The 26717-nt window shown below is 40.1% G+C and overlaps 2 protein-coding genes and 2 pseudogenes across 34 annotated transcripts; all 4 read left to right on the forward strand.

The window, feature by feature from the left end:
* The first annotated feature begins 482 nt into the window (after window positions 1–482).
* LOC125217032 (pectinesterase-like) lies at window positions 483–2946 on the forward strand. Its single transcript, XM_048118856.1, has 2 exons — window positions 483–1511; window positions 2227–2946. The coding sequence occupies exons 1-2, from the start codon at window positions 509–511 to the stop codon at window positions 2790–2792; spliced, it is 1569 nt and encodes a 522-aa protein (XP_047974813.1). The 5' UTR covers window positions 483–508; the 3' UTR covers window positions 2793–2946.
* A 4418-nt stretch (window positions 2947–7364) lies between these two features.
* Window positions 7365–11177, forward strand: LOC125215081 (pectinesterase-like; annotated as a pseudogene). Its single transcript, XR_016136849.1, has 2 exons — window positions 7365–8378; window positions 10334–11177. The product of XR_016136849.1 is annotated as a pectinesterase-like (transcript).
* A 2299-nt stretch (window positions 11178–13476) lies between these two features.
* LOC125215082 (pectinesterase/pectinesterase inhibitor U1 pseudogene) lies at window positions 13477–13938 on the forward strand (annotated as a pseudogene).
* Window positions 13939–15289: 1351 nt separating this feature from the next.
* On the forward strand, window positions 15290–22340 carry LOC125215083 (pectinesterase-like). 32 transcript variants are annotated; one of them, XR_016136858.1, is made up of 8 exons: window positions 15478–15644; window positions 16929–16974; window positions 17356–17468; window positions 17540–17784; window positions 17913–18080; window positions 18159–18251; window positions 18352–18447; window positions 18707–19093. XR_016136858.1 is itself a non-coding variant. In XM_089067919.1 (7 exons), the coding sequence occupies exon 7, from the start codon at window positions 21647–21649 to the stop codon at window positions 22217–22219; it is 573 nt and encodes a 190-aa protein (XP_088924045.1). In that variant the 5' UTR covers window positions 15353–15644; window positions 16929–16974; window positions 17356–17468; window positions 17540–17784; window positions 17965–18080; window positions 18159–18447; window positions 21525–21646; the 3' UTR covers window positions 22220–22340. The 32 variants fall into 32 exon arrangements, 21 of the variants coding, with proteins under 21 accessions (XP_088924051.1, XP_088924050.1, XP_088924044.1 ...); XR_016136859.1 differs by having other exon boundaries at window positions 18790–19093; XR_016136860.1 differs by having other exon boundaries at window positions 18910–19093.
* The last annotated feature ends 4377 nt before the right edge of the window (window positions 22341–26717 follow it).

Genomic DNA, 26717 nt, shown 5'->3' on the forward strand with positions numbered 1-26717 from the left:
AATCTTGCAAGCGATGCATCAACTAGGTTGTGATGTACTCCCTCCGTCCCCCATTAGGAGTCACACTTTGACCGAGCACGGGTTTTAAGAAATGTAAAGAAAAGTTAGTTTGAAAAAGTTAGTGGAATGTGGGACCCATTTTTTATATTGGTTTTATAATAAAATGTGAGTGAATTGAGTTAGTGGATTGTGGGACCTACTTACCATTTATGGTAAAAGTGAAGTGTGACTCTTAATTGGGGACGGACCGAAATGGAAAAGTGTGACTCTTAATAGGGGACGGAGGGAGTAAGAAGTATGTTGGTTTTTTTATTAAAATTAGAAATGAGCTACCAACGGAGTATAGTACAGTTGACGATGCAGAGCTGTGATGATCTTGAGGTCACGAGTAATCCTATCATCCGTTTGGAAACTTTCGATGTAATCCGTAAACCCGGTCGTGTAGGATTACTGATTTCTATATAAGAGTCTAAAACTGTGACTCTCTTCACAAATCCTACCACCATCCATGGAGAAAATGAAACCAGATACACACAACAAAAACAATCTAAAATTCCTGATCATCGTCGCATTCCTATCTTTACTAGTCGACGGCGCCGCCGCTGCCCACAGCCACAAACACCACAGCAGAGGCGAATATGCACCCGCCTCTGCTGCGGTGAGGTCTTCCTGCGCCGCCACACGGTCCCCTGACCTCTGCCTCTCCACTTCGGCTGCGGCGTTCCAGGCTAGCGCATTCAAAATAAATGGGATCTCTGAGCTGAAAAAGTCCTTAAAAACCTTCTCCTCCGAAACAATAAAAGTGGCCATCGAGAGATTGGAAATTGTGCAGAGGCAGCAGAAGTCGCTGACGCGCCGCGATGAGAGCGCCTTTCACGACTGCAGGGTGATGATTTACAACACGGCCAAACAGATCGGGGACAGCGAGGACATTCTCAACAAGTACTCAGAGTCCCCGGACGCCGCCCACAAGATGGAACTCTACAACCTCCTCAGCGCCGCCCAGACCAACGTGTTCACCTGCATCGACGGCTTCTCCCACAGCGAAGCCGACAAGCTGATCCAGGCGAAAATCCTCAAAACCTTCCTGAGTAACCTGTACAGAAAAGCCAAATACTTGATGTCGAAGGCCGATGAAACGTTTAAAGAGCTCAAGGATCAGCCGGTGAAGAGTGGGATGGGGGAGGAGTGGCCGGAGTGGCTGTCTATCGATGATAGGAAGCTGCTGCAGGATCCGGCGGGGAAGGTGGTGCCGGACTTGACGGTGGCGAAGAAAGGTGGGGATTACCAGACAGTGTCGGAGGCGGTGGCGAAGGCGAAGGAGGACGCGCCGAAGAAGAGTGGTAAGAGGTATGTGATTTGGATAAAGGAGGGAGAATATATGGAGAACGTGGTGATACCCATGGAGCTGACGAACTTGACGTTCGTCGGAGATGGCTACGACAAAACTTTTATCATCGCCAGCAAGAACGTCGTCGACGGCGACACCTCCTTCAGTTCTGCCACCGTAGGTCAGTTGTCTTTCTTGAGCCTTGCTATAAACTAAGTACTCCCCATCCTATTAAATATGCACGAGATTTTATATAGTACTAGTAAGTACTAACTCAACACTTTCAACCGGGCAACAGTAAGTTTTATCCAAAAAAGAGTGAGAAAACAACCACTGTTACAATTTTTTACCATGTCGATTCTTATTATTCAATCAAAATCAAAATTATTGAGTAATAATGCAAAATCTCCATATTAACATGAATGATAAAGTTAATTACTCCCTCCGTCCCCTATCAGGAGTCACTCTTTGACCAGGCACGGGTTTTAAGAAATGTAAAGAAAAGTTGGTTGAAAAAGTTAGTGGAATGTGGGACCCATTTTTTTATATTGGTTTTATAATAAAATGTGAGTGAATTGAGTTAGTGGAATGTGAGACCTACTTACTATTTGTGGTAAAAATGAAGTGTGACTCTTAATTGAGGACGGACCGAAATGGAAAAGTGTGACTCTTAATGGGGGACGGAGGGAGTAATTAATACTCCATCCGGTCAAGGATTGAGTTGTGAGATTATTTTAGTCATAGGGGGGTTAGCTATGACTAATTATCCCATGATTATCCGTCTAGAAATGAGTTGTGGGGTTGAATCTCATGATGCAAACGCACTACAAATTTAACTTCGTTTCCAATCTTGCACAGCGAACACCCCCATAAAAGACTATTTTTGGTGAACACAGGGGTTGCCGGAGACGGTTTTATTGCCCTTGACATCACATTCAAAAACACGGCCGGGCCATCGAAGCTACAAGCCGTCGCCCTCCGCGTGAACGCAGACCGTGCCGTCTTCTACAACTGCCACATGATCGGCTACCAGAACACCCTCTACGTCCACTCCCTCCGCCAGTTCTACAAAAAGTGCACCATCAGCGGCACCGTCTACTTCATCTTTGGGAACGCGGCCGCCTTCTTCCTCGACTGCGACATCCAGGCCCGGCCCCCCAATTCCGGCCTGAAAAACAAGATCACCGCCCAGGGCCGCGAGCTCCTCAACCAGAACACCGGCATCGTCATCCAGAAATGCCGCATCACCGCCGAGCTAGACGCCGAGGGAAAATTTACGACTTACCTCGGCTGGGCGTGGGGGGAGTACTCGAGGACCGTCGTGATGCAGACTGAAATCAGTGGTGTGATACATCCTCCTGGTTGGTCTAAGTGGAAGGGGAAATTTGCTCTTAACTGGAATGGGTTTCAGGTACTGAAGGATGTGGAACCGTTTACGATCGGGAATTTTCTCGGCAGTTAGAGTTATTAAGGGGATGGGTTTCCCCTTCTCTCTTGGGCTCTGATTCTCGTATTTGTGTTGTTTTTCATATACATTCCACTTGTACTACGTTGTTTCTTTGTTGTTTTGTTACCGTTGTTGTTGTGCTAAAATAATGAATCAATGTGTCCCGCTACGTTGTTTCGAACACAAATTTAAAATTGAATGTTTAGTGCATTAACAGAAAATTGAGTATGAGAGCACTCCCAATGGTCTTCCTTATTTCTCCCTAACTCCTGCCACATCAGCGCCACATCAGCACTAAAATTTATCCCCAGTTTTTAGCCAACTTTTAGCCAACTGCTCCAATGGTTTCTCCCTTATTTCTCCCTAACTCAACATTTCATTTTTACATCATCATTTTTAATATTATTTAATTTTCCCTACAAATATGTTTAATAAATAGATTTATAAATGAACAATTCGTCGTTGTATTAATAATTGGAAAATATAATACAACGAGAAAAAAAAAATTACAAATAAAAAACCATAAAAAACAAGGATTTAAAAAACTAAGAAGGAGGAGCGTCCGGCGAGAGGCCCATCTTGATCTTCATATTTTGGATGGTCGACCAGAGGGACTGCTTCTCTTCTGGGGTTCCGCCGCCGGTGAAGTACAGCGTGTAAAACTGCGCCAGAGTGGCGGCATTGGAAGAGAACGTGGCTTGTTGTAAGAACGGGGATTCCGATTGGGCATCCGACGATGCGCCCTTCCCCTTCCGCCTCCCCTTCGCCTTCTTCGCTCCCACAGGGCGCTCGTGCGGACCATCCCCAGTCAAGTCGATGGGGGTCGCGCTTCCCTCACTCTCCCCACCGCTAAGTCGCGAGCGCACCGATTTCCCGTGCAGCGCGCTGTGCATCTCCGTCCGGAATTTGGGGAGATCCTTCAGCCTATCATAGATTTTCCAATACTTGAAGCCCTTCGACAAGAACTGGCCACCATACATCCGGATGGCCTCATCTCGGACCATGTGCTCGTTCTGGCCACTCGTCATGTTCGTCATCAAGTTAGAATATATACCGTTGAAATGGCCGCAGTCCCTCAGGAGGCGCTCCCAATGCCGGCGGATCGCCTCGCTGCCATGGTCCTTCATCGAGGCAGTCTTGTTGGTCGTGTACTTCTCCGTTACCTGCGCCCAGAACATGATCTCCGTCCGGTAGTTGCTGCGCACCGCGTCCTGCGTCGTGTCCGCCCAGCAGTTGGCTATCAGCTCGGACTCTTCGAGAGTGTAAGTAGTCCTTGCCCGCTTCGGCTTCTCATCGGAAGCCGTATTAGTCGTAGCCGTCGACGCCGGCGCCTTCCCCTTCCCGCTCCTGGAAGGCGGCTCGGCGGGCGTTTCTTCCACCTCGTAGTCGTCCATGCTGAGTGTCGGATCCGTTGTGTACGTCGCGGCCTGAGATTCTTCGTCGCCTGGGGTTGATCCAGGGGTGTCGAACAATGATGTGACTATCTGGGGGCGATACACATCGTCGGCTGGAGAGGGCATGCTGAGGGCAGACTCGAAGTACGGAGAAAGTCTGCGTGGCGTAGGAGTCTGCAATGGGGACGGACCCGCGTATGGATATTGGTCGGGAGGAGAACCCATCGACAACAACGAGCTCATCCACTGCTCATTTGCTTCATCAGTGTTGGGAATTTGCGAACTCGACTCTTTGCCCTTACCCTTACTTTTTCGGGAATTTTTCCTATTTGAACTCATAATTTTGAAGATTGAATATAGAAGATTGAGAAAATGAAGATTGTGTGTGATGAATGGAGGAGGAGGAAGAATTATATATAGGGGAGTACATAGCCGTTGGGTACTTAGAAAAAAAAAAAAAAAAAAAAAAACGCCGAAATAACGCCGAAACGCCTACAGTGGCCGGCGAATTTCCGGCGATCTCTCGGCGATAAATCAGGAACCGGCGTTAATTCGGTAGAATTAACGCCGGAAAAAACGCCGAAAAGCCCCCAACGCCGGCGATTTCTCGGCGATAGCCGGCGTTTTAACGCCGGTTTCTATCGCCGACAGCGTTGAGAGTGCTCTGACGCAGAACTAAGTAGATATTACTAATAAATAGTTAAAATGATATATGATAAATGTTAAAGTAAGAGAGAGAATCTTCCTTTACTATTTCTTCATTTTAATTATGTATTATCATTTTTATAAAATGAGTGCAGAAAAGTTAAAATGACTCCTAATGTGGATTGAGGGAGTATAATGGAATGATCAGAACGTGAATACGACTCAACTAGCAGAGAGAATACTAGACTTGGATCCCCTACTATGGAAGAATCACGTGAGCGGCCACCACTGTGCACTAACATATCAATTTTTGTTAAAAAAAATATAATATTTTAATATTATATTATATAAATAAAATATTAGGATAGGACTGGGAGTGCCCTATTGGGATCCAAGTCCGAGAATACTATGTACGATGCTGCTTTTGAAACAAATATAGGTAGAAGTTTGAGTTATCCAAATATAGGATGGAACTGGGAGTAGTTTTTTTTTGCAAATAGTCTTTAAGTGCTTCTTTTTCACATGAGATTTAAGCAAGTTATGGTTTTTGTTGAGTATACGTGGACTATTATTGTTTGGGCCTGATTTAATTTGTGTCTGGGCCTTTTATCCATTCTTTGGACTTGGCCCAGAAGCCCAGCTGCTTCTCCTTCACACCAGATGCTGCCACGTGTCTCTTCACTTGGATTGTGCTCCTCAGCCGTTGGATTGAGGGTTTGTGATGTGTGTTTGTTTATGTGAGATGTTAGCCGGTTTGTCTTCTCTCATTATTCGATACACACTCTCTCTCTCTACTCTCTGAGACTCTCAATCTTCTCTCTACTTTCCGATTGCCTCTCCGGTTGATTTCTAGAGAATATCCACCATCCTTGTGTGAATATTTGATCTCTGAGTCGTTTGGAAGCCAACTGCTTCGGTTGCTTGTAGTGTGATAACTAGGGTTTCTGTTCTGAGGCGGTTACAGTGACCTAATCCGGTGTGAAGGGACGGTGCGGTGAAGGTAGTGACGGTGTGAGGGTAGACTCCAGTTGATTCATCGTTGCTCCCTTGGATTCAGTTCTAGTTGAATAGATCTGGGTTATGTGGCGGGCTCTGAGCCATATTATGTGATCTTTTCTGTTTCTCTTTACTGCCTCTTGTTAGTTGTTGTTTAGATCTGCAAGGATCTTGTGTTGTTATACTAACTATCTTCTTGAGTGTGTAGGTGTGTCAAGGAGTCAAGATTACTCAAGAACCCTAGCTAGAACTAGTTACTGTCATTGTAATAGTTGTGTGGGCTTCTTCTTTGTAATCTGTTAAACATATCAGTCGCGTGGTTGGAGTTTGACTGAGCTCCCTTAATGAAGAACAAAGAGGTCTTGGTAATTAGTGAATCCGTCCCTAATCTGATCCCTACAGTTTTAATTGTAATAAATATGTGATTTTCTAGTATTATTGGTGATTGTAGATCAATTTTCTAGTCAAATATTTAAGACTAGACTTTTAAAGTTGTATATATTCAAAAGTTTATAGTTTTTAAAATCAATTTTAAAGTTCTAAGGTTAATACCAAAATTTGTCAAAACTTTTAGTACTTACTTATTATGATCAATAGCCCTTATAAATCGAAGTTTTACAAGCAAACATGTAGTGGCATTAGTTGGGTTCAAAAGAAAGTATGGATGTAGCGAAAGCTTCCGATTTTGATTGAGTCAAAACTAACTTTTTAAATTTGGATTATGTTTAAAATGTTATAATTTTTTCTCACCAGATTATTATAGCATTTCAACATATTACTTTTTTATATGTATAAGAAATAAAGTTGGATACTTGATATAATTATTAGTGTAAAAAATTTATAGCTATTTATAAACTTTTATGGTTTCAAACATCACATAACTTATGCTGTAAATATAAAAAGAATCTAATGCAAAGTAGTACTTTTACAGATTGTAAATTGACAAGGTGTAGTAAATAAATAAAAGCAGCTCCACGTTTAGATTGCCGTATAAGAGTTTAATATAATGATAAAAATTTTAAAACATGCATGATTGGTGGGGGGTGGGGGTGATCGAAAGAGGGGCCCTCAAGAGGTTGAGACAAACTTGTTTTCTGGAAAACTATTTTATGACAATTATCTTTAAGAGGAAAATCATTTCAGAAATATATAAAATAAATACTCATTCATTCAAACACTATTTTAATAAATTTATCGGAACTATGCATGCAACAATTGGTATAACCGTATAAATAATCATTCATTTTCCCAATGAATATGATCAACACAATAACAAAGTCAACTTTTACGTATGGTTGAGTAGTAAGTTTAGATTCAAGATCAAATTAAACTAGTGAGTAGTGATAAAATTTAATATTTCGTATATATTTATATCAAATTTTGGCAATAGATTTTGTTCGAAAGAGTATATGGTCCCGTTTTAATAACGACGATTGTTATGTCATTATTACTTCGCTGGCCTTTCCACGTTTTTCTTCAATACAGTGTCTACTTTGTAATACATTACGTTATACCAAAGCCACATATCTGTATATATCATATATGCAACGGATAATCATTAATTTCTATGTAACACACTAAAATTGTGACTCTCTTCTCCAAAAAATCCAACCACCATCCACGGAGAATATGCAACCCGAAAATCACCACAAAAACAAACGAAAAATCCTAATCCTCTCCTCATTCCTATCTTTACTAGTCGTCGCCGCCGAATCCATCCCCCTGGCCATCGCCACAGTAGAGGCGGATCCGCATCCGCCTCTACTGTGGTGAGGTCCACTTGTGCCGCAACATTGTACCCCGACCTCTGCCTCTCCACCTTGGCTGCGGCCCCAGCCGCCGCAGTCAAGACCAGCAGGGACGTGCTGATCACGGCCCTCAACTACACCATCTCCACAGTGGGGAGTTCCTCACTGTGAAGAAGGTGGAGCGCCAGCGGCGCCAGTCGCTGACGCCCCGCGAGCGGGGCGCCCTCAGGGACTGCGCCGAGGTGATCGGCGACACGCTGGACGAGCTCCGCGCCCTCGCGGCGCACAAGGAGAACCTCCTCACCCTCCTGAGCGCCGCCCAGACCAACCAGGACTCGTGCCTGGACGGCTTCTCCCACGGAGGAGCCGACAAGAAGGTCCAGGCGGCGCTCATCGCCGGCCAAAAGCACGGGTTCCGCCTCGTCAGCTACGTGATGGCAATAATCAATAGCCTGTCGGACGCTGAGGAGGCGGCGACGCTCAAGGCTCGGCTGGAGGAGAGGAGGCTGGGGGAGGAGTGGCCGGAGTGGCTGTCGGCTGGCGATAGGCGGCTGCTGCAGTCGTCGTCGGTGAAGGCGGACGTGACGGTGGCGGAGGACGAGAGCGGGAACCACCGGACGGTGGCGGCGGCGCCGGAGGGGAGGAGCACGAGCCGGAGGTATGTGATTCGGATAAAGGCCGGGGTTTATAGGGAGAATGTGGAGATACCGAAGAAGAAGACGAACCTGATGTTCGTCGGAGATGGCGGATGAACACCATTATCACCGCAAGCAAGAACGTCGTCGACGGCAGCACCACCTTCAATTCCGCCACTGTAGGTTAGTCGTTACAGTATTCACAACTAAGTACTCCAATTATGAGATTCAAAACGACAATTCAATGCTATAAATTTTGTGGCCGTGAATGTATCCATTCCCAACCAAAATAAAATGTTCATATATGTAAATTGTACATTGACGAACAAAAAAATTAGTACTGCTCCCTCCATTCCAAGATGAGTGACTATAAACTTTTCGGCACGGGATTTAAGGAAATGGAGTTTTATTTACTAGGCACGGGATTTAAGGAAATGGAGTTTTATTAGTAAAGTGGAAAGTGAATAAAATAAAAGAGTTAATAAAATAGAGAGAAAAAGTAAGAGAGAATACCAAAAAAAGAATGAGTCACTTATCTTGGGACGTCCCAAAAAAGAATATGAGTCACTTATCTTGGGAAGGAGGGAGTACTAGTTATTAAATCTAAAGAATATACTCCATCCATCCCTAAAAAATTTGTTACTTATTCCTTTTTTCGTCCGTCCCTAAAAATTTGTCACCTTTCACTTTTACCTTTTTTAGTAATGGACCCCACATCCCACTATTCATTCTCATTCACATTTTATTTTAAAACTAATATATAAAAGTAGGATCCATATTTTTATTTTAAAACTTTTTCCAACTCATTTCTATTACTACCTCTGTCCCTAAAAATTTGATACATATTACCATTTCGGTCCGTCCCTGAAAATTTGATATACTTCACTTTTACCATTTTTGGTAGTGGACCTCATATTCCACTAACTCATTCATACTCACATTTTATTATAAAACTAATATATAAAAGTAGGACCCACAATCCACTAACTTTTTCTACCCACTTTTCATTACATTTCTTAAAATCCGTGCCCGGTCAAAGTGTAGCAAATTTTGGGGGACGGAGGTAGTACATTTTTTAAAAGAGGGAACATCTTTTTTAGTCTACGAACTTTGTCAAAGTATCATTTTAGTTCCGTGAACTTTGAAAATATCATTCCAGGTCCATCAACTATGGGTTAATATCATTTGAAGTACTTTTTTACTACTTCCAAGTTTTATAGGACGAAAATACCCTCGATAACATAAAGGGTATATATTTTTAATAAACTTATCATATACTCATATTTTTTATAAATATCTTTACAATATATTTTTGACAAATTTTCTAAATATAATTTGACCTTCAATATTATCACTTAATTATGTGACATGCAAGTAAAATTGTTTTTCTTTAATTTTTTATATTAAAGAATTTTAAAATTGAATAAAGAACTTTTCTTTAATAATAAAAAATTAAATAAGGATCTATTCTTGCATGTCACAAATTTAAGTGATAATATTGAAGGTCAAATTATATTTAGAAAAATCATCAAAAATATATAGTAAAGATATTTATAAAAAAAATATGAGTATTATTAAAAATATATACCCTTTAAGGTATCAAGGGTATTTTTGTCCAAAAAAATTTGAAAATAGTAAAAGAGTACTTCAAATGATATTAACCCATAGTTGATGAACCTGAAATGATATTTTCAAAGTTCACGGAACTAAAATGATACTTTGGCAAAGTTCGTGGACCAAAAGAGATGTTCCCTCTTTTTAAAATTAGTGTTTGGTCAAATGGTGTCAAATTTTAAGAGATGAATGGACTAATATATACTCATTATTAGTCAAATAATAAAGACAAAAATTATACCGAAAAGACAGAGAATGACTACTACTACAATTTTAGAATAGAATGAGTACGTTGTTATTTAACAATTTTAGGTGATAAATAAAGATAAATTATACCAAAAGGCAAAGAATGGCTATTATTACTCTCTCGTCCATTCATTTAAAGGCCATTTTGTTATTTTTGGAGGTTGTCCACAATTAAAAAAGTTATTTACTTTTTTCATTTTTGCACGTGGCTTCCACATCCTACTAACATTTTACAATCAAAATCTTCGTATTGACATGACCGACAATATTTACCGCAGCGGTGGTCGGCGGCGGATTTCTCGCCCGGGACATCACATTCCAGAACGCTGCAGGGCCGTCGAAGCACCAAGCCGTGGCCCTCCGTGTGAACGCAGACCACTCGGCCTTCTACCGCTGCAGCATGCTCGCGTACCAGGACACCCTCTACGTCCACTCCCTCCGCCAGTTCTACACCCACTGCACCATCGCCGGCACCGTCGACTTCATCTTCGGCAACGCCGCCGCCGTCCTCCAGAACTGCGACATCACGCCCCGCCGCCCCAATCCAAAGCAGAAAAACATGGTGACCGCGCAGGGCCGCGACAACCCCAACCAGAACACCGGCATCGTCATCCAGAAGTGCCGCATCGCCGCCACCGCGGACCTCAGGCCAGTCCAAGGGAGCTTCCCGAGCTACCTGGGGCGGCCGTGGAAGCGCTACTCGAGGACGGTTGTGATGCAGACGGATATCAGCGATGTTATCCATCCGGCCGGGTGGTTTGAGTGGGATGGGAACTTTGCGCTTGCTACGCTTTACTATGCGGAGTATAAGAACACGGGGGCCGGGGCGAAGACGGAGGGAAGGGTGAGGTGGGGAGGGTTTCGGGTGCTGACGAGCTCGGCCCAGGCGGAGCCGTTTACGGCTGGGAGGTTCATCGGCGGTGGGAGTTGGTTGAAGGGGACTGGCTTCCCCTTCTCTCTTGGGCTATGATTGAGCTCATATTTGTGTATTTTTCGTTAATAATCCATTGTATTTTGTTGTGTCTTTGTTCTTTGTTTCCGTGGTTGTTGTGCTAAAATAATGAATCGATGTGTCGAGCTTGTTTCGTCGCACTATAATTGAGATATTTCTTTTGTACGCAACTTTAGAAATGAATGTTTAGTATGTTAACATACAAGAGAGAGAATCAGATGAAGAATTAAGTAGATATTTGAAAGAGTGAATGGAGTATATGAGAATAAAACATATTGTATAGAAGGAGAGTATGATATATGAAAATAGAGTGAGAGGGACTAAATAAGTTGATTTTTGTTAAAAGGAAAATGACTTAATTTTAATGAAATGGTCAGAAATAGAATAGGACACAATTATAATGGAACGGGAGAGAATACTACTTATATGCTAACAATCTTAAGATAGTTGCTTTTGGAAACAAAATTTAGGTGGAAAATTTAGTTATTTGGAGTACTTTCTATTCATCTATTGTGCCAAACTGCCAATAATCTTTCGACATTACTTTTGAATATTAGATTTAAGCAAATTGTGCATATATAGATATGGAGTACTACTTTTGTATTAGTAAACATTACTTTTCTAGGAAAATATTTTCAATTTTAGATTCAATTTTGAGTATCATCAAACTCTTTTCGTATAATACTACCCCGATCACCAAAATTTGTCTCACTTTGACCCGACACGGGTTTTAAGAAATGTAATGAAAAGTAAGTTGAAAAAGTTAGTGGATTGTGGGTCCTATCTTTATATATTAGTTTTATAATAAAATGTGAGTAGGGATGAGTTAGTGGAATATGAGGTCCACTAGAAAAAATGGTAAAGTAAAATGGGACAAATTTTGGGGGACGGACGAAAATGGAAAAATGGGACAAATTTTGGTGGACAGAGGTAGTAATATACTCCCTCTTGTCCGCCATTAGGAGTCTCTTTTATGGGCGGCACGGGTTTTAAGAAATGTTAAGAATAATGGGTAGAAAAAAGTTAGTGGAATAGAAGTCTCACTTGTATATATTAGTTTTAAATGAAATGTGAGTGGAATGAGTTAGTGGAAGGTGGGACCCTATTACCATTTATGGTAAAAGTCAACCCGGACTCCTATTCGTGGACGGACTAAAATGGAAAAACGGGACTCCTATTCGCGGACAGAGGGAGTACCTCAGAAAAAAATTACTACCTCCGTGCCTGAAGGTTTGTCCCATTTTTCCATTTTCGTTCGTCCCCCAAAGTTTCTCCCATTTCATTTTTTACCATTTTTGGTAGTGGACCCCATATTCCACTAACTCATACCTCTCGCATTTTATTCTAAAACTAATATATAAAAGTAGGACTCACAATCCACTAATTTTTTCAACTCACTTTCTATTACATTTCTTAAAACCCGTGTCGAGTCAATGTGGGACAATATTTGGGGGACGAAGGTAGTAACAAAGAAAAACCAGAAAATGGATACTCTTATAACGAACAAGAAAACTCCACACACTATATATTCTTATCGACGACACCCTATTTTTATAAACGCTAGAGGTCTTCTACCATGGCTACTTCACCTTACTAGGGCCGCATCTCGGCTCGTGTCGTCGGATAACGGATCATGTCTTCAAGGTCCAAGGGCGTCGGTCCTCCAACACCTCGGCCCATATCTTTGTGTCGCGTGTCGAGTTCCTCCGACGCACGATCCACTCCTTGCGTGTCATGTCAATAAATTAGTGACTATCTTTCAATTTTAGATATGTACATTTACATCAAAGTTTTAGCTCTATACTTGCTAGAAAGAATACATGGTCCTTGTTGATATAATGGCGATAATTGGCGACGATAGTTATCTCTTTCCGTCGTTAATATAATGGCGACAAAAGCGCTCTCTTTCTTGCTTGGCTGGAAATCGCACGTTCCTCTTTGTTGCAAAGTGCTAAATGATATGCAACCGACAACATGTTATTTTCTATATAAACTCTCTTCTCTTATCAACCACTCAAATCCCAATCTCACCATCCATGGAGAATATGCAACCGGAAAACCACTCCAAAAATAAACGGAAAATCGTGATATTCTCCACATTCCTATTTTTACTAGTGGTGGCGGCCGTATCCATCCCATTCGCCAACCACCACACGAGCGACGCAGGCAGATTGCTGAGGTCTGCCTGCGCCGCCATATTGTACCCAGAGCTTTGCCTCTCTACCTCTTTCATCACGCCAGCGGTGGTGAGGTCCACTTGCGCTGCCACTCTATACCTGCCTCACCACCCTGGATGCGTTGGCCCCTGGGGCCGCCGCAGCCAAAACCAGCAGGGACGTGCTCATCACCTCCCTGAACTCCTCCATCTCCACGGCAGTGCGCAACCGCATTACCGTGCAGAAAGTGGAGCGCCGGCTGAGGCAGTCCTTGACTACGCGCCAGAAGGTCGCACTCTGCGACTGCCTCCAGATGGCCGACGCCACTATGGAGATGCTCCGCCTTGCTGAGGCGGAGCTCGTGGGATTCGGCTCCGAGAGCTACTCCCTTGCCGCCCACGAGGACAACCTCCTCACCTACCTCAGCGCTGCCCAGACCAACCAGGACACCTGTCTGGACGGCACCGACGAGCAGGTCCGCGGCCTGCTCGTCGCCGGCCACAAGCGCGTGTTCCGCCTCGTCAGCAACGTGATGGCGATAATCAAAAACCTGTCAGACGAGGTGGCACCGCGGCTCAAGTCTCGGGCGGGGGAGGAGTGGCCAGAGTGGCTGTCGGAAGGAGATAGGCTGATGCTCCAGGCGACGGCGGTGAACGCCGACGTGACGGTGGCGGCGGATGGGAGCGGGAACTACCGGACGGTGTCGGAGGCGGTGGTGGCAGCGCCGACGGGGAGCAGTGAGAGGTATGTGATTGCGATAAAGGCAGGTGTTTAATTTATAGAGAGAATGTGAAGATTGAGAAAAATAAGAAAAACTTGATGTTCGTCGGAGATGGCCGGCTCACCACCATTATCACCGCCAACAAGAACTATATCGACGACGGGAGTACCTACAATTCGGCCACCGTAGGTAATTAGTCGTTGCACGCTTCACTACTAAGCAATAAGCCTTAATGCACCTCAATTAACTTTAACTTTTGAGTAAAAAAGTAATCAATTAACAACATAAAAAAAGGTTCTAATCTATAAATAGACCTTCGAGTGAGATTCAATTCATAACCTCAATTTTCCATTTATTTAATAACATAGTACTCCAATAATAACAATAGTGTTAGATTTGCTTGCTAATGTTCATTTATTTGATAGCAAGATTCATTCCATTATTGCCAATTATATCTAGGGCTGGGGAAAAATACCGAAAAAATGATATATCGCTCATATCATATTGAAAAATATCGAAAAAATATCAAATTTTTGATATATCGTAATTTTTGATACGATACGATATCGTATCGTAAGTTTTCGATACGATAACGATATGAATTTCCTTATATCGCGATATATCGTTTTATATCGAAAAACGATATATATCGAAAATTTTTGATATATCGATATTTTCGATATATATCGATATTTAACGATATATCGAATTTCGGTACGATATATCGAAATATCGATACGATAACGATATGAAATTTTTTTATATCGAAACTTTCGATACGATAACGATATGAAATTCTTTCATATCGATATTTTCGATACGATACACGATACAACGTTTTCGATACGATATATCGTATCGACCCACCCCTAATTATATCAATCCAGAGATTTTGACATGTTATAAGACGATTTTAGTTGAGTAATGAAGACAAATAATATTACAGGTAAGAACGACTATAGTACTAATACTCCCTCCGTCCCGCTTAAGATGACACGTTTTCCTTTTTAGTTTGTCTCATCTAAGATGACACATTTTCTTTTTTGGTAACTTTCTCTCTCCAATTAATACACTCAACCACTTTTTCTCACTCCTATTAAAATATTCATCTTTCTTTATCTCTCTACTTTAGTACTTACACCCACCTTCTCTCTCCAATTAAACACTTTAACCAATAACTCCTAAAATCTCGTGCCGGCTAAGCAATGTGTCATCTTAGCCGGGACGGAGGGAGTATATATTTTTGCCAAATTCATTTTCATTACTAAAGCATTGTAGAGTAGTATTTATGCCAAAGTCTTTATATATATATATATATATATATATATATATATATATATATATTGGCATGACTAAATAAGTTAATGAGTACTATCACTACAACAAATGTATTATATAAGGACATAAAATTTAGGACGCATTTACATGCGTTGGGATTTTTTAAAAATAGTCAAAATTGAGGACGCTAAATATAAGCGTCTTAAATTAAGTTCTAAGTTAGGGACGCGTTAGTAAATACGTCTCCAAGTAATTCAATTAGATAAATTTTAAGTTTTTAACTAATACGTATCTTTATTGAAACATTTTTAACTAATAGGAGTAATAGTATATCTTTATTGAAACAAAAAAGGTAAAATTAAAATCTCCGCCTCTCTCTCTCTGCTCGCCGCTCCGATTTCCTGCTGCGGAGATCGTCGTCTCCCTTGTCGCCGGTCTCATCGGAATATCTTCAGTCGAAGAAATCCAATCAATTCACTGAGGTTCGATTTCTTCACTCATTGTTTCTCCATGTTTATTGAGTTTAGAGGTCTAGGGATTCACAATTTAGGATATTTATATTACAATCGGAGCTAGAAATTGCAAACCGTATGAATTGTGCATTGCTTGTTCGCTATTTGGTTTTCTTCCTTTTATTTTCAATCAAGTGCATGTCTGCTAGTTGAAGAGCTGTGCATTTCTAAAATCATGTGATTCTCAATTTTACATCTGTAATCATGAGAAAACCAAGCCGAAATACTTGAATTGTCTTCTCTATAGGTCTGGATTGGTAAACATAGATTAAGAAGCTTATGTAAACATAGATTAAGAAGCTTATCTGGAATTCAAGCTCGATCTGTAATCTATTCGCCTGTTGCTTATGCTTAGTTTTATCAATGTTTAAGATTGACTCCTAAATTATCCAGAATTTGAGTATTTTTTTTATTATATGGGTTTTCTCTCTGTTTGTTAGGTTTCATTTTGGACTCAATAAACTGAAATATTTTGTTAACATGTTAAACTAATTTCATCATTCACCCTCAATTTAGGCAGTCTGAGGTATTGTTGGTTGAAGGAATTTTAGTCATTTGTATGTTTTTGTGACTATAGATGAATTGCTTGAAAAAATTTCATGTTTTCTTATATATATATATATGAAGATGTATACTACACATGCCCTGCTGCCACTTTGATAATGTCTCAACCATTTTTTTCTACACACACTTAATAACTGTAAATACTTGTTAACACTTTGTAAAGATCATCACTTATTAATCTTAAATGGCAAAGCATCAACATGTAATTTATCATCATTTCTTTTGCATCTGGAAGAGATATATATTAGGCTGCTCATTATGGTTTTATCCTCACTCCTATGAATCCATATTTTGGGGTATAATCTTAGTTATGATACAGTTACATGTATGTGAATGAATGTTGTTTTTAGAGCACACATAACACATTTTTCTGAATGGTTTTGCTGTTGCATCAACTATGATCGTTGGTACATATTTTTTACTATTTGACAGATTTAATATCTACTTATGTAAATAAGTTATGTGTCTCTTTGAAAAATAACGTGCTTCCCATTTGTCTCCACGTGTATGTTCAAGATCCAAGAAACAAAAAACTGTTCCAACCAATGATTATGGGGAAAGTTGAAGTATGGATTATATTCTTTGTGATCATTCAAAGTTTATGTACAAGAGAGTTGCATGAATGATACTTCTTGTATCAAAAATATTCATTTCTTGTTAATAATTGGATGTATCAAGTGTCTGTTTCAGCCTAAGGTGTAGAGGAGAAGATCAAAGATTACAATCTCTATCAGCGGTAAGATTCTCTATAGGTTTTAACTGCATTGTGTTTTCATTTAGTTCCTATATAATTGGTATTCTGAGCACATTTCTGACTAAATTATTTTTCAAGAATGTCCCCTCTTACTTACTTGAAGTAATTATCTAATGATATAATCCCTGTGAAGCTAGTCATTTAGTTGTTTTGTTACCATGGTTGCTTTTTGGATAAAGCTAATAGTTATTGGCTGATAATAATTGGTTTAGCATGAGTAGTTGAGTATAAATCTCATAATGAGTGCCCTAACAAGCTATCATGAACATAATGAATGGAGGTGTTTTTGCAGCCTTTGTTTTTATGGACAAGTGACAAGGCTGTAAATATTTTCGTGCAATTCTGATGGAAACTTTTTGCTAGCTCTTCTACTTCAGAAACCATGGAGGATGAGCATGATGTCTCACAGCACAATTATGAAGATGAAATGCAGTTTAATAGTGAAGATGACGATGACGATAATCTCATAATTCAAAGTAAGTGTATTTAGAAATTTGCCATTTGTGTGACTTGTTTTTGTCCATTGCTGATATGTACATAATCGAAGGGACTGACGGAAGCACAAGGGTAAAGAGAGGACTGTTTTGTTCCAAAGATGTGTGGAACTTGAGAAATGGTGATCGGATTGTTGTCGAATGTAATGAGCATAATCAGCCAGATAATAGAGGTGGTAGGGTTCTAGGTGGTTGGCTGGGTAAAGTTGCTCGAAGACCAAACTTGTGTCTTCTTAACTACCATACATGGATAAAGATGCCTTTAACTTTCAAGAAGGGTGTGACTGATTTAGCCAAAGTAAAGAATTTCTTTATTATTTATTAAATACTGAATGTATTACTCTTTTCATATATTAGTTATACTAATAATAATTTCTGTCACATGATAAATTTCTTCTTCCTTCTAACAATGGTATTGAGAAATAGATTTTGAAATCAACGTCGAAGAAATGGAGAAGTTATAAATCTTATTTGAAAGGTAAATATGTGATTGATGGAATGACGGAGCAGGAGATTGCAAGACAACCGCTAGAAGAAATTCCGTTGCAGCAATGGATTCATTTAGTTCATTACTGGTTTTCTAATAAAGGGAAGGTAATGGATATATGTAGTTGACATTATCAAATTAGGTTCTTTGAAAATTATGCTTAAATTGTTCATTTTCTGTTTTAGATTGGTTAGGAAATAGGAAAGAGAGCACGTGCGCAGCAAGTGGCGCCTCACACTTCGGGATCCGAAAGTTTTGCAAGGAAGAAGCGTAAATTTGTATGAAATCTCGCGTTTACATATTATATTGATCCTTGTTAGCTGTTCATATACATATGGATTCAATGCTTAATGATAATATTGTTCACTGCATAAAAAGAAATATAAAAGGAATCCAGCTCCACTCGAGTGGTACTCGATAATCCACAAACATAAGGATGGGGCTTTTGTTAACCAAGCTTCCGAACAACTTGTGGTACGTTCAGTTAATGTTTCTTTCTTGGAATAAAGATGAAGAATAAGCGATAATAGATCTGTGGGAAAATTCATCACATAATGTCCTTAGCCGTTCTTTTTGTTCTAATTAAATGTATCTCGTCCAGCATGAGAAATTCAGCGTGCTCAACACAATCATCAAAAATAGTCTGGAACAAAAGAATAACAGTACTAATCTTGAATAAAAGTTTGTTTTTTACTCTATGCAAGTTACAACAACAATTTTTTTGTAAGTTCAGGTTCTAGAGTTTGAAGTGTTGTTTTGGTTAATTTTTTGCTGATTTTTGTTTCGTGGCTATCTTGAACTATGTTGTTGTATAAGTTCAAGTTTTGGTGAAAGGACGAGCTCGTGGGTAAGAAAGTTCAACTTATTTCTTATGTTATAAGGCATACTTATATGTTAGTACCAAATATATTTATGAAAATTGTTCTTTTTTAACAGGGGCCTTTATAAAGAAGAAGTATCAATGACTAAGAATGACAGGAGCAGTTTAGATGTGTATTTGTAATCTTCATTTGCAAATTGTAACCAAGTTAATTAGCCTGTATAGTTGTCTTTGTCAATTCCCACAAATATGAAGTCAGATTCGTTTTTCTTCAATGACTCATTACAGATTTCTATTGAATTACTTTTGAGATACCAACAATTGTCTACTTCTACTTGTCTTTGTTTGGATTCAAAATATAATATGTATATTATATGTGTATATATAGATATATATAATGGCAATATATTTGGTTGTATAATTGGAGACACTTTTTAATACCCTTTGGGACGCTTTTTAATAGCGTCATGGTGTTAGGATGTATAATTGGAGACACTTTTAAATGCACTTCGGGACGCTTTTTAAGAGCATTCCCAATGGAGGTGGCGAATTCTCGGCGATAAATCGCCGGTTATCGCCGAATTATCGCCGGCCATTGTGGCGAAGTCGGCGATAATTCGGCGATAATGTTGCCGTTGCTTCGCCGAGTGGCGTTCTAACGCCGGATTATCGCCGAGCGATCGCCGGCCACTGTGGCGACGCTCGGCGATAATCGGCGATAATTAAAATTTTTTTTTTTTTTTTTTGAACCCAACGGCTATTTTACATTCCACCCCTATAAATATTTCCTCCACTTCCTCCATTCATCACCCACAATCTTCATTCTCTCCATTTTCAATCTCTTCTCCCAATCTTCAATTTTCATCAAAATTATGAGCTTTTGGAAGAAAAGTTCCCGATCGGGTAAGGATAAGGGTAAGGGGAAAGAGTCGAGTTCACAAATTCCCAACACGGATGAAGCAAACGAGCAGTGGATGCAGTCGTTGTTGGCGATGGGTTCTCCTCCCGGCCAACTTCCATACGGGGGTCCGTCTCCTTTGCAGACTCCTCCGGCGCGGAGACTTTCTCCGTACTTCAACTCTGCCGGCAGAATGCCCTTTCCAGCCGACGATGTGTATCGGCCCCAGTTCGACACCCCCGGATCAACCCCAGGCGACCAAGAATCTCAGGCCGCGACACTGAGCGCGGAGGACTTCGAGGTGGAAGAAACGCCCACCGAGCCGCCTTCTAGGAGCGGGAGGGGGAAGGCGCCGGCGTCGTCGGCTGCGACTGATACGGGTTCCGATGAGAGGCCGAAGCGGGTAAGGACTACTTACACTCTGCAAGAGTCCGAGCTGATAGCCGACTGCTGGGCGGACACGTCACAGGACGCGGAGCGCAGCAACTACCAGACTGAGATCATATTCTGGGAGCGGATTGCCGCGAAGTACAGGAGCCACAAGACTGCCTCAATGAAGGACCATGGCAGCGAGGCGATCCGTCGGCATTGGGAGCGCCTCATGAGGGACTGCGGGCACTTCAACGGTATTTATTCTAACTTGATGACTCACATGACGAGTGGCCAGAACGAGCACATGGTCCGAGATGAGGCCATCCGGATGTATAGTAGCCAGTACTTGTCGACGAAGGGCTTCAAGTATTGGAACATCTACGATAAGCTGAAGGATCTCCCCAAATTCCGGACGGGAATGCACGACGCGCTGCACGGGAAATCGGTGCGCTCGCGACTTAGCGTTTCGGAGAGCGAGGGGAGCGCGGCCCACATCGACTTGAGTGGGGATGGTCCGCACGAGCGCCCGGAGGGAGTGAAGAAGGCGAAGGGGAGGCGGAAGGGGAAGGGCGCAACGTCGGAAGTCGCGTCGGAATCCGTCATCGACTTAGAAAAAGCCACTTATTCGAGCAATGTCGCCAATCTGACCCAGATGTACACGCTGTACTTCACCGGCGGCGGGACCCCTGAAGAAAAGGCGGCCCTCTGGAAATGCATCCAACACCTGCAGAGTACGCTGGGGCTCGATCCCGACGCCCCTCCGGCCCCTCCGTCTTAGATTTTTTTTTTTTAAATCTTTGTTTATTTGCGTTTTTTATTTGTAGTTTTTTTTTTCTCGTTGTATTATATTTTCCAATGATTAATACAACGATGAATTGTTCATTATTAGTCTATTTATTAAATACATTTGTAGGGAAAATTAAATAATATAAAAAATAATGATGTAAAAATGAAATGTTGAGTTAGGGAGAAATAAGGGAGAAATAAGGGAGAAACCAATGTAGCACTTGGCTAAAAACTGGGGATAAATTTTGGTGCTGATGTGGCGCTGATGTGGCAGGAGTTAGGGAGAAATAAGGGAGTTTTTAGGGAACTCCATTGGGAGTGCTCTAATAGCGTCTTGGTGTTAGGATGGATGTGAAATCTGAGACGCTATTATGAATTGCGTCGGAAAATATGTTGGAGACGCAATTTAAAAGCGTCCCAAAGTAATTCACCGACGCTAGCTATTTGCGTCCTTATTTTTAATTGGCACACCACCGGTAAGGACACTTTTTGAAGCGTCGGTGAAATATTTAGAAACAAAAAAAAGCGTCCCGAATCGACTTAAAAAGCGTCCTTAGCCGTGTTTTTTTTTTTGTAGTGTATCTAGTCTTTTTTCATTTCACAGTTAAGGGTCTCAATTACTATTTACTACTTTTGGTAATGATAAAAAAACTAATAGCTATTTTCACATCGCAGCGGTGGAGGGCTGCGGGTTCCTCGCCCGGGGCATCACATTCCAGAACGCGGCCGGACCATACAAGGAACAAGCCGTCGCCCTCCGCGTGAGCGCGGATTTTACCGCCTTCTACCGCTGCAGCATGCTCGCGTACCAGGACACCCTCTACGTCCACTCCCTCCGCCAGTTCTACACCCAGTGCGTCATCGTTGGGACAGTCGACTTCATCTTTGGGAACGCAGCCGTCGTCCTCCAAAACTGCGACATCAAGCCCCGGGTCCCGAAGCCCGGCCAGCAAAACATGGTCACGGCCCAAGGCCGCACCGACCCAAACCAGAACACAGGCATCGTGATCCAGAAGAGCACCATCACCACCAACAACGACCTCGAGCCCGTGCAGGACAGCTACCTGAGCTACCTCGGGCGGCCGTGGCAGCAGTACTCGAGGACCGTTGTTATGCAGAACGAGATTAGTGATGTCATCGTTCCGGCTGGGTGGCACCCTTGGAACGACAGCGACTTCGCGCTCGACACTCTGTTTTACGCAGAGTATAAGAACACGGGCGCAGGTGCGGCGACCGGTGGCCGGGTAAAGTGGAAGGGGTTCCATGTGCTGACGAGAGACGATGAGGCGCAGCCGTTTACAGCCGGAGAATTTATCAATGACGAGAACTGGCTGCAGGGGACGGGCTTCCCCGTGTCTCTTGGACTTTGATTGTCTCATGTTTGTGTGTATTCATGAATAATCCATGTGTGTTATGGTGTGTCTATGTCTTGTTTGTTGTTTCATGTTTGTGTTTTGGAGTAATAAAAAAGCTTTTACTGTGAGTGAATAAGGATGTTGGGGATGTGTTGTGTGTAAATTTTTGTGGTGAATGCAGCATGACATACATTATAGAAATAATGGGATGTAGGTTAAAAAGTAATTTATGAATCAAAATGAAATTTGTGGTAAGTAAATGGCGAATGAATATATGCGGAGTATTATTTTTAGAAGCTTTTCAATTTTTCTGGATTGACCCCTACTAACTAAAATGAAAATTAATATGGTAGGATAACAAAACAATGTTGTTTAAGATAAAACAAAATCAATACTTAACGTGTTAATTAAAGATGCCAACATTAAGCAGGAAATTTTGTTACTAGAGACTTCACTATATATACTCTCATTATCTAGTAAAAATAGATCTATGAACGAAACAAGTTTTAATCCGTATTGGTATCAGAAAAGATAAAGAAAAACGGTTATAAAGTACAATAGGAGGGGAGAAAAATTGGTGGAAATCTTTCTATAAATAGAAACAATATTTATTTTTAAAATATACCAAAATAAAAAAAATTAGACTAATTTTGTAAATGGATGTACTCTCTTCGTCCATGATTATAAGTCCACGTGTGACATGACACAAGGTAAAAAATACTCCCTCCGTCCCCGATTAGGAGTCACACTTTGACCGGGCACGGATTTTAAGAAATGTAAAGAAAAGTTGGTTGAAAAAGTTAGGGAATGTGGGACCTATTTTTTTATATTGGTTTTATAATAAAATGTGAGTGAATTGAGTTAATAGAATGTGGGACCTACTTATTATTTATGGTAAAAATGAAGTGTGACTCTTAATCGGGGACAGACCGAAATGGAAAAGTGTGACTGTTAATTGGGGACGGAGGGAGTATAGTATAAGTGGATGGAATAATGTTAGTTGAAGGTAAGGTCCATTACCATAAATTGTAAAAAATATATGGAACTTTAATTGATGGATAGACGAAAATGACAAAATAGAATGTTTATTAGTGGACGGAGGAAATAATAATATATAGTAAAAATACTATAAGTTTTTACATAAATTAAATTAGAAAGAAAAAAGTCCAAAAATTTAATTTCTGGATTAAGTCACTAATAAAATAAAATTTGAATTTGCATCGGTTATTTGGAAAGAGTTATAAAGGAGACGATAATTTAAATTCATTAATCGAAAATCAAATTATTAAATTGAAATTTCGTTTACGCTCCCTAAATTCAAAGAAAGTTTTAACTAAAAATATTTAAAGAACCAGCCGTTTTTAGAAAGCACCCACCTTGACACGTTTAACAAGGAAGTTTATAATATTACTACCTCCGTCCCTGAAAATTTGATACAATTTACTATTTTGGTCCGTCCCTGAAAATTTGATACACTTCACTTTTATCATTTTTGGTAGTGGACCTCATATTCCACTAACTCATTCCTACTCACATTTCATTATAAAACTAATACTTTAAAAGTAGGACACACATCCCCAACTTTTTCAACTCACTTTCCTTTACATTTCTTAAAACCCGTGTCGGGTCAAAGTGTAGCAAATTTTGGGGGACGGAGGTAGTAAATTATTGCAGTCATCTCTTTTTCAAATGCCATTGTTTTTCGCTTTATATTATGTAAATTTTGACATCTTGATTCATTTTAGCCTTTTTTACTATTCAATTTTCGATAATTTAGTCTTCAATAACGTTAATTTGGTGAGGATTGAAGATGGATTTCAAAACTTTTAATCATTTTTTAAATAAAAAAATTCAAAAGAATATTTTGGATAAGGGCTTAAGCCCTCCCCATTTTAATGTGTGTCCGCCAGTGCCAACATAAATGATGCGATTTTGTTGTTACTGATTTTATGATTCTGTTGGTTTTAATCTTAATCAATTTATAGGAGCATACACGATATACCTAATTAAAAAAGTTCAAGAAGTTTTTAAGTCTCCTTGCACTTATAAACGAGATCACATTTGTCGAAATTAAACTGACCACTATTTTTGTAGGCTTCTAGAGCCTCTAGCATGTAAATAAAGAAAACTTTTATCTTTATTTTGTCAGTACAATATATTCAATAAAATACCTAAATAAGATTACTACAATATACTTTATATAGAAGTATTTAATAATACGATTGCACGTTTAACTCCACAACACTTTATTAATAATTTATACTATCGTTGGGTCTCGGTGTAGCATACCCAAACTCCACATTAGTATGATATTGTCCGCTTTAGGCAAAGCCCTCACGATTTTGCTCTTGGGGTACTCCCCAAAAGGCCTCATACTAATGGAGTTGGGGTAGACCATTTATATACTTGTAACTATTGTTCATTCTCCAATGTGGGAATTGTTTGCCCTCTCAATCCTCCCCTCAAACCAAGACCACCAGACCAAGACCACATGTGTGCCTCATGTTACAGGTCACCCGGTCACCACAGGTCTTGGTCGAGCTCACGCAGAGACATTGGAGAACTTGCAAGCGCAACCAGCGAACCCCGAGCCACACAGGCCCAGCCCTGAACCAGGGCCCCACTGTTGGGTCTCGGTGGTGTACACCCGAACTCCACATTAGTATGATATTGTCCGCTTTGGGCAAAGCCCTCACGGTTTTGCTATTGGGGTACTCCCCAAAAGGCCTCATACTAATGGAGTTGGGGTAGCCCATTTATACACTTGCAACTATTGTTCATTCTCCAATGTGGGAATTGTTTGCCCTCACAATCCTCCCCTCAAACCAAGACCACCGGACCAAGACCACATGTGTGCCTCATGTTACAGGTCACCCGGTCACCACAGGTCTTGGTCGAGCTCACGCAGAGACATTGGAGAACTTGATATTCCACTGCCAAGGAGATTGTTTGAGACCATACAAAGCTTTCTTAAGTAAACACACATGATTGGGAAAGTTTAGATCTACAAAACCCTCTGGTTGTTTCATGTAAATGGGTTTATCCAAGTCACCATGAAGAAAAGCAGTTTTGACATCCATTTATTTTAATTCCCAATTAAAATGAACACATAAGGCAAGCATCACTCTCCCAGTAGTAAACTTAACCACGGGAGCAAAAATTTCTGTATAATCTACCCCCTCTTGCTGAGTAAAACCTTTTGCAACTAACCTAGCCTTGTACCTCAACCCCTCAATTTCATCTTTCAGTTTAAACAGCCACCTGCAATCAACCATAGAGGCACCAGGGGGCAGAGGCACAAGGGTCCAGGTCTTATTAACAAACAGGGAATGGATTCTTCTTTCATACTGTTTGGTCTCGGTGGCGCACACCCGAAATCCACATTAGTATGATATTATCCGCTTTGGGCAAAACCCTCATGGTTTTGCTATTGGGGTACTCCCCAAAGGCCTTATACTAATGAAGTTGGGGTAGCCCATTTATACACTTGCAACTATTGTTCATTCTCCAATGTGGGAATTGTTTGCCCTCACAACTATAAAATTACATGATTAAATAAGATTAACACAATATACTACTCCCTCGTTCCATATTAATAGCGTCATTTTTCTATTTTATGAAGTTCCAAGTTAATTGAGTCATTTTTACTTTTGGCAAAAAGTAATTCTCCTTTTTACTTTATTCTCTCTTCATCTCTCTTACTTTATTCTCTCTTACTTTTTTCACCATCCATTAACACAGTATTTTTGAACTCCGTACCGAAAAGAAGTATCTCTAAGAAAAGAGGGAGTAATAATTTATACCGTAAAATTACATAATTAAACAAGATTTACTCCAATATACTTACTATTCAAAATAAATTATACTAACTTGAAACTTAAAGGCCATGTTTGGTTGTCAGGATTTTGTCTGGAAAAGTAATTTGATTCCTTAAATTTTAAATTCCTGTGTTTGTCTCAGTTTTTTATCAAACTGGGAAAATAATCAGAATTCGAGAACAAGGAAAGTTAGTACAATTTTCCAGGATTCTGAATCCTAGCTTTTCTTAGTTATTCTTTTTCCCAGTTTTAGGATTCTTACCTATATAATGCAATATAGCATTTTTTTTATTATTATTATTTAGAATGTTTTAAAAATAATTTAAAAATATAAATCATACTACTTAATTTTAGAAAATAAATAACTAAGATTAAAATTATCATAATTATAACTTATTTTATAATAATTCATAATAATAATTAATAATTTATTAAATGATTAAAATATAATTATATAATATAAATCGTATGATAAATAATAATAATTATTTTTATAAATTAATAATTAATCAATAAAGTTATAGTGTAATTTTCATTTATTAAATCTATTCACTAACATCCTTAAATATTATAATTATAATACTAATTATTATTATTATTATCATTATTATTATTATTATAAATGAGTATAATATTTCAAACTATAATTATATGTATTATTTTATATTGTGATAGATAATCCATATTTAAACTAT

Source organism: Salvia hispanica, chromosome 3 (genome assembly GCF_029641045.1).
Source record: "Salvia hispanica isolate PSC_SH4W2 chromosome 3, Shi_PSC_v1, whole genome shotgun sequence".
NCBI lineage: Eukaryota > Viridiplantae > Streptophyta > Magnoliopsida > Lamiales > Lamiaceae > Salvia > Salvia hispanica.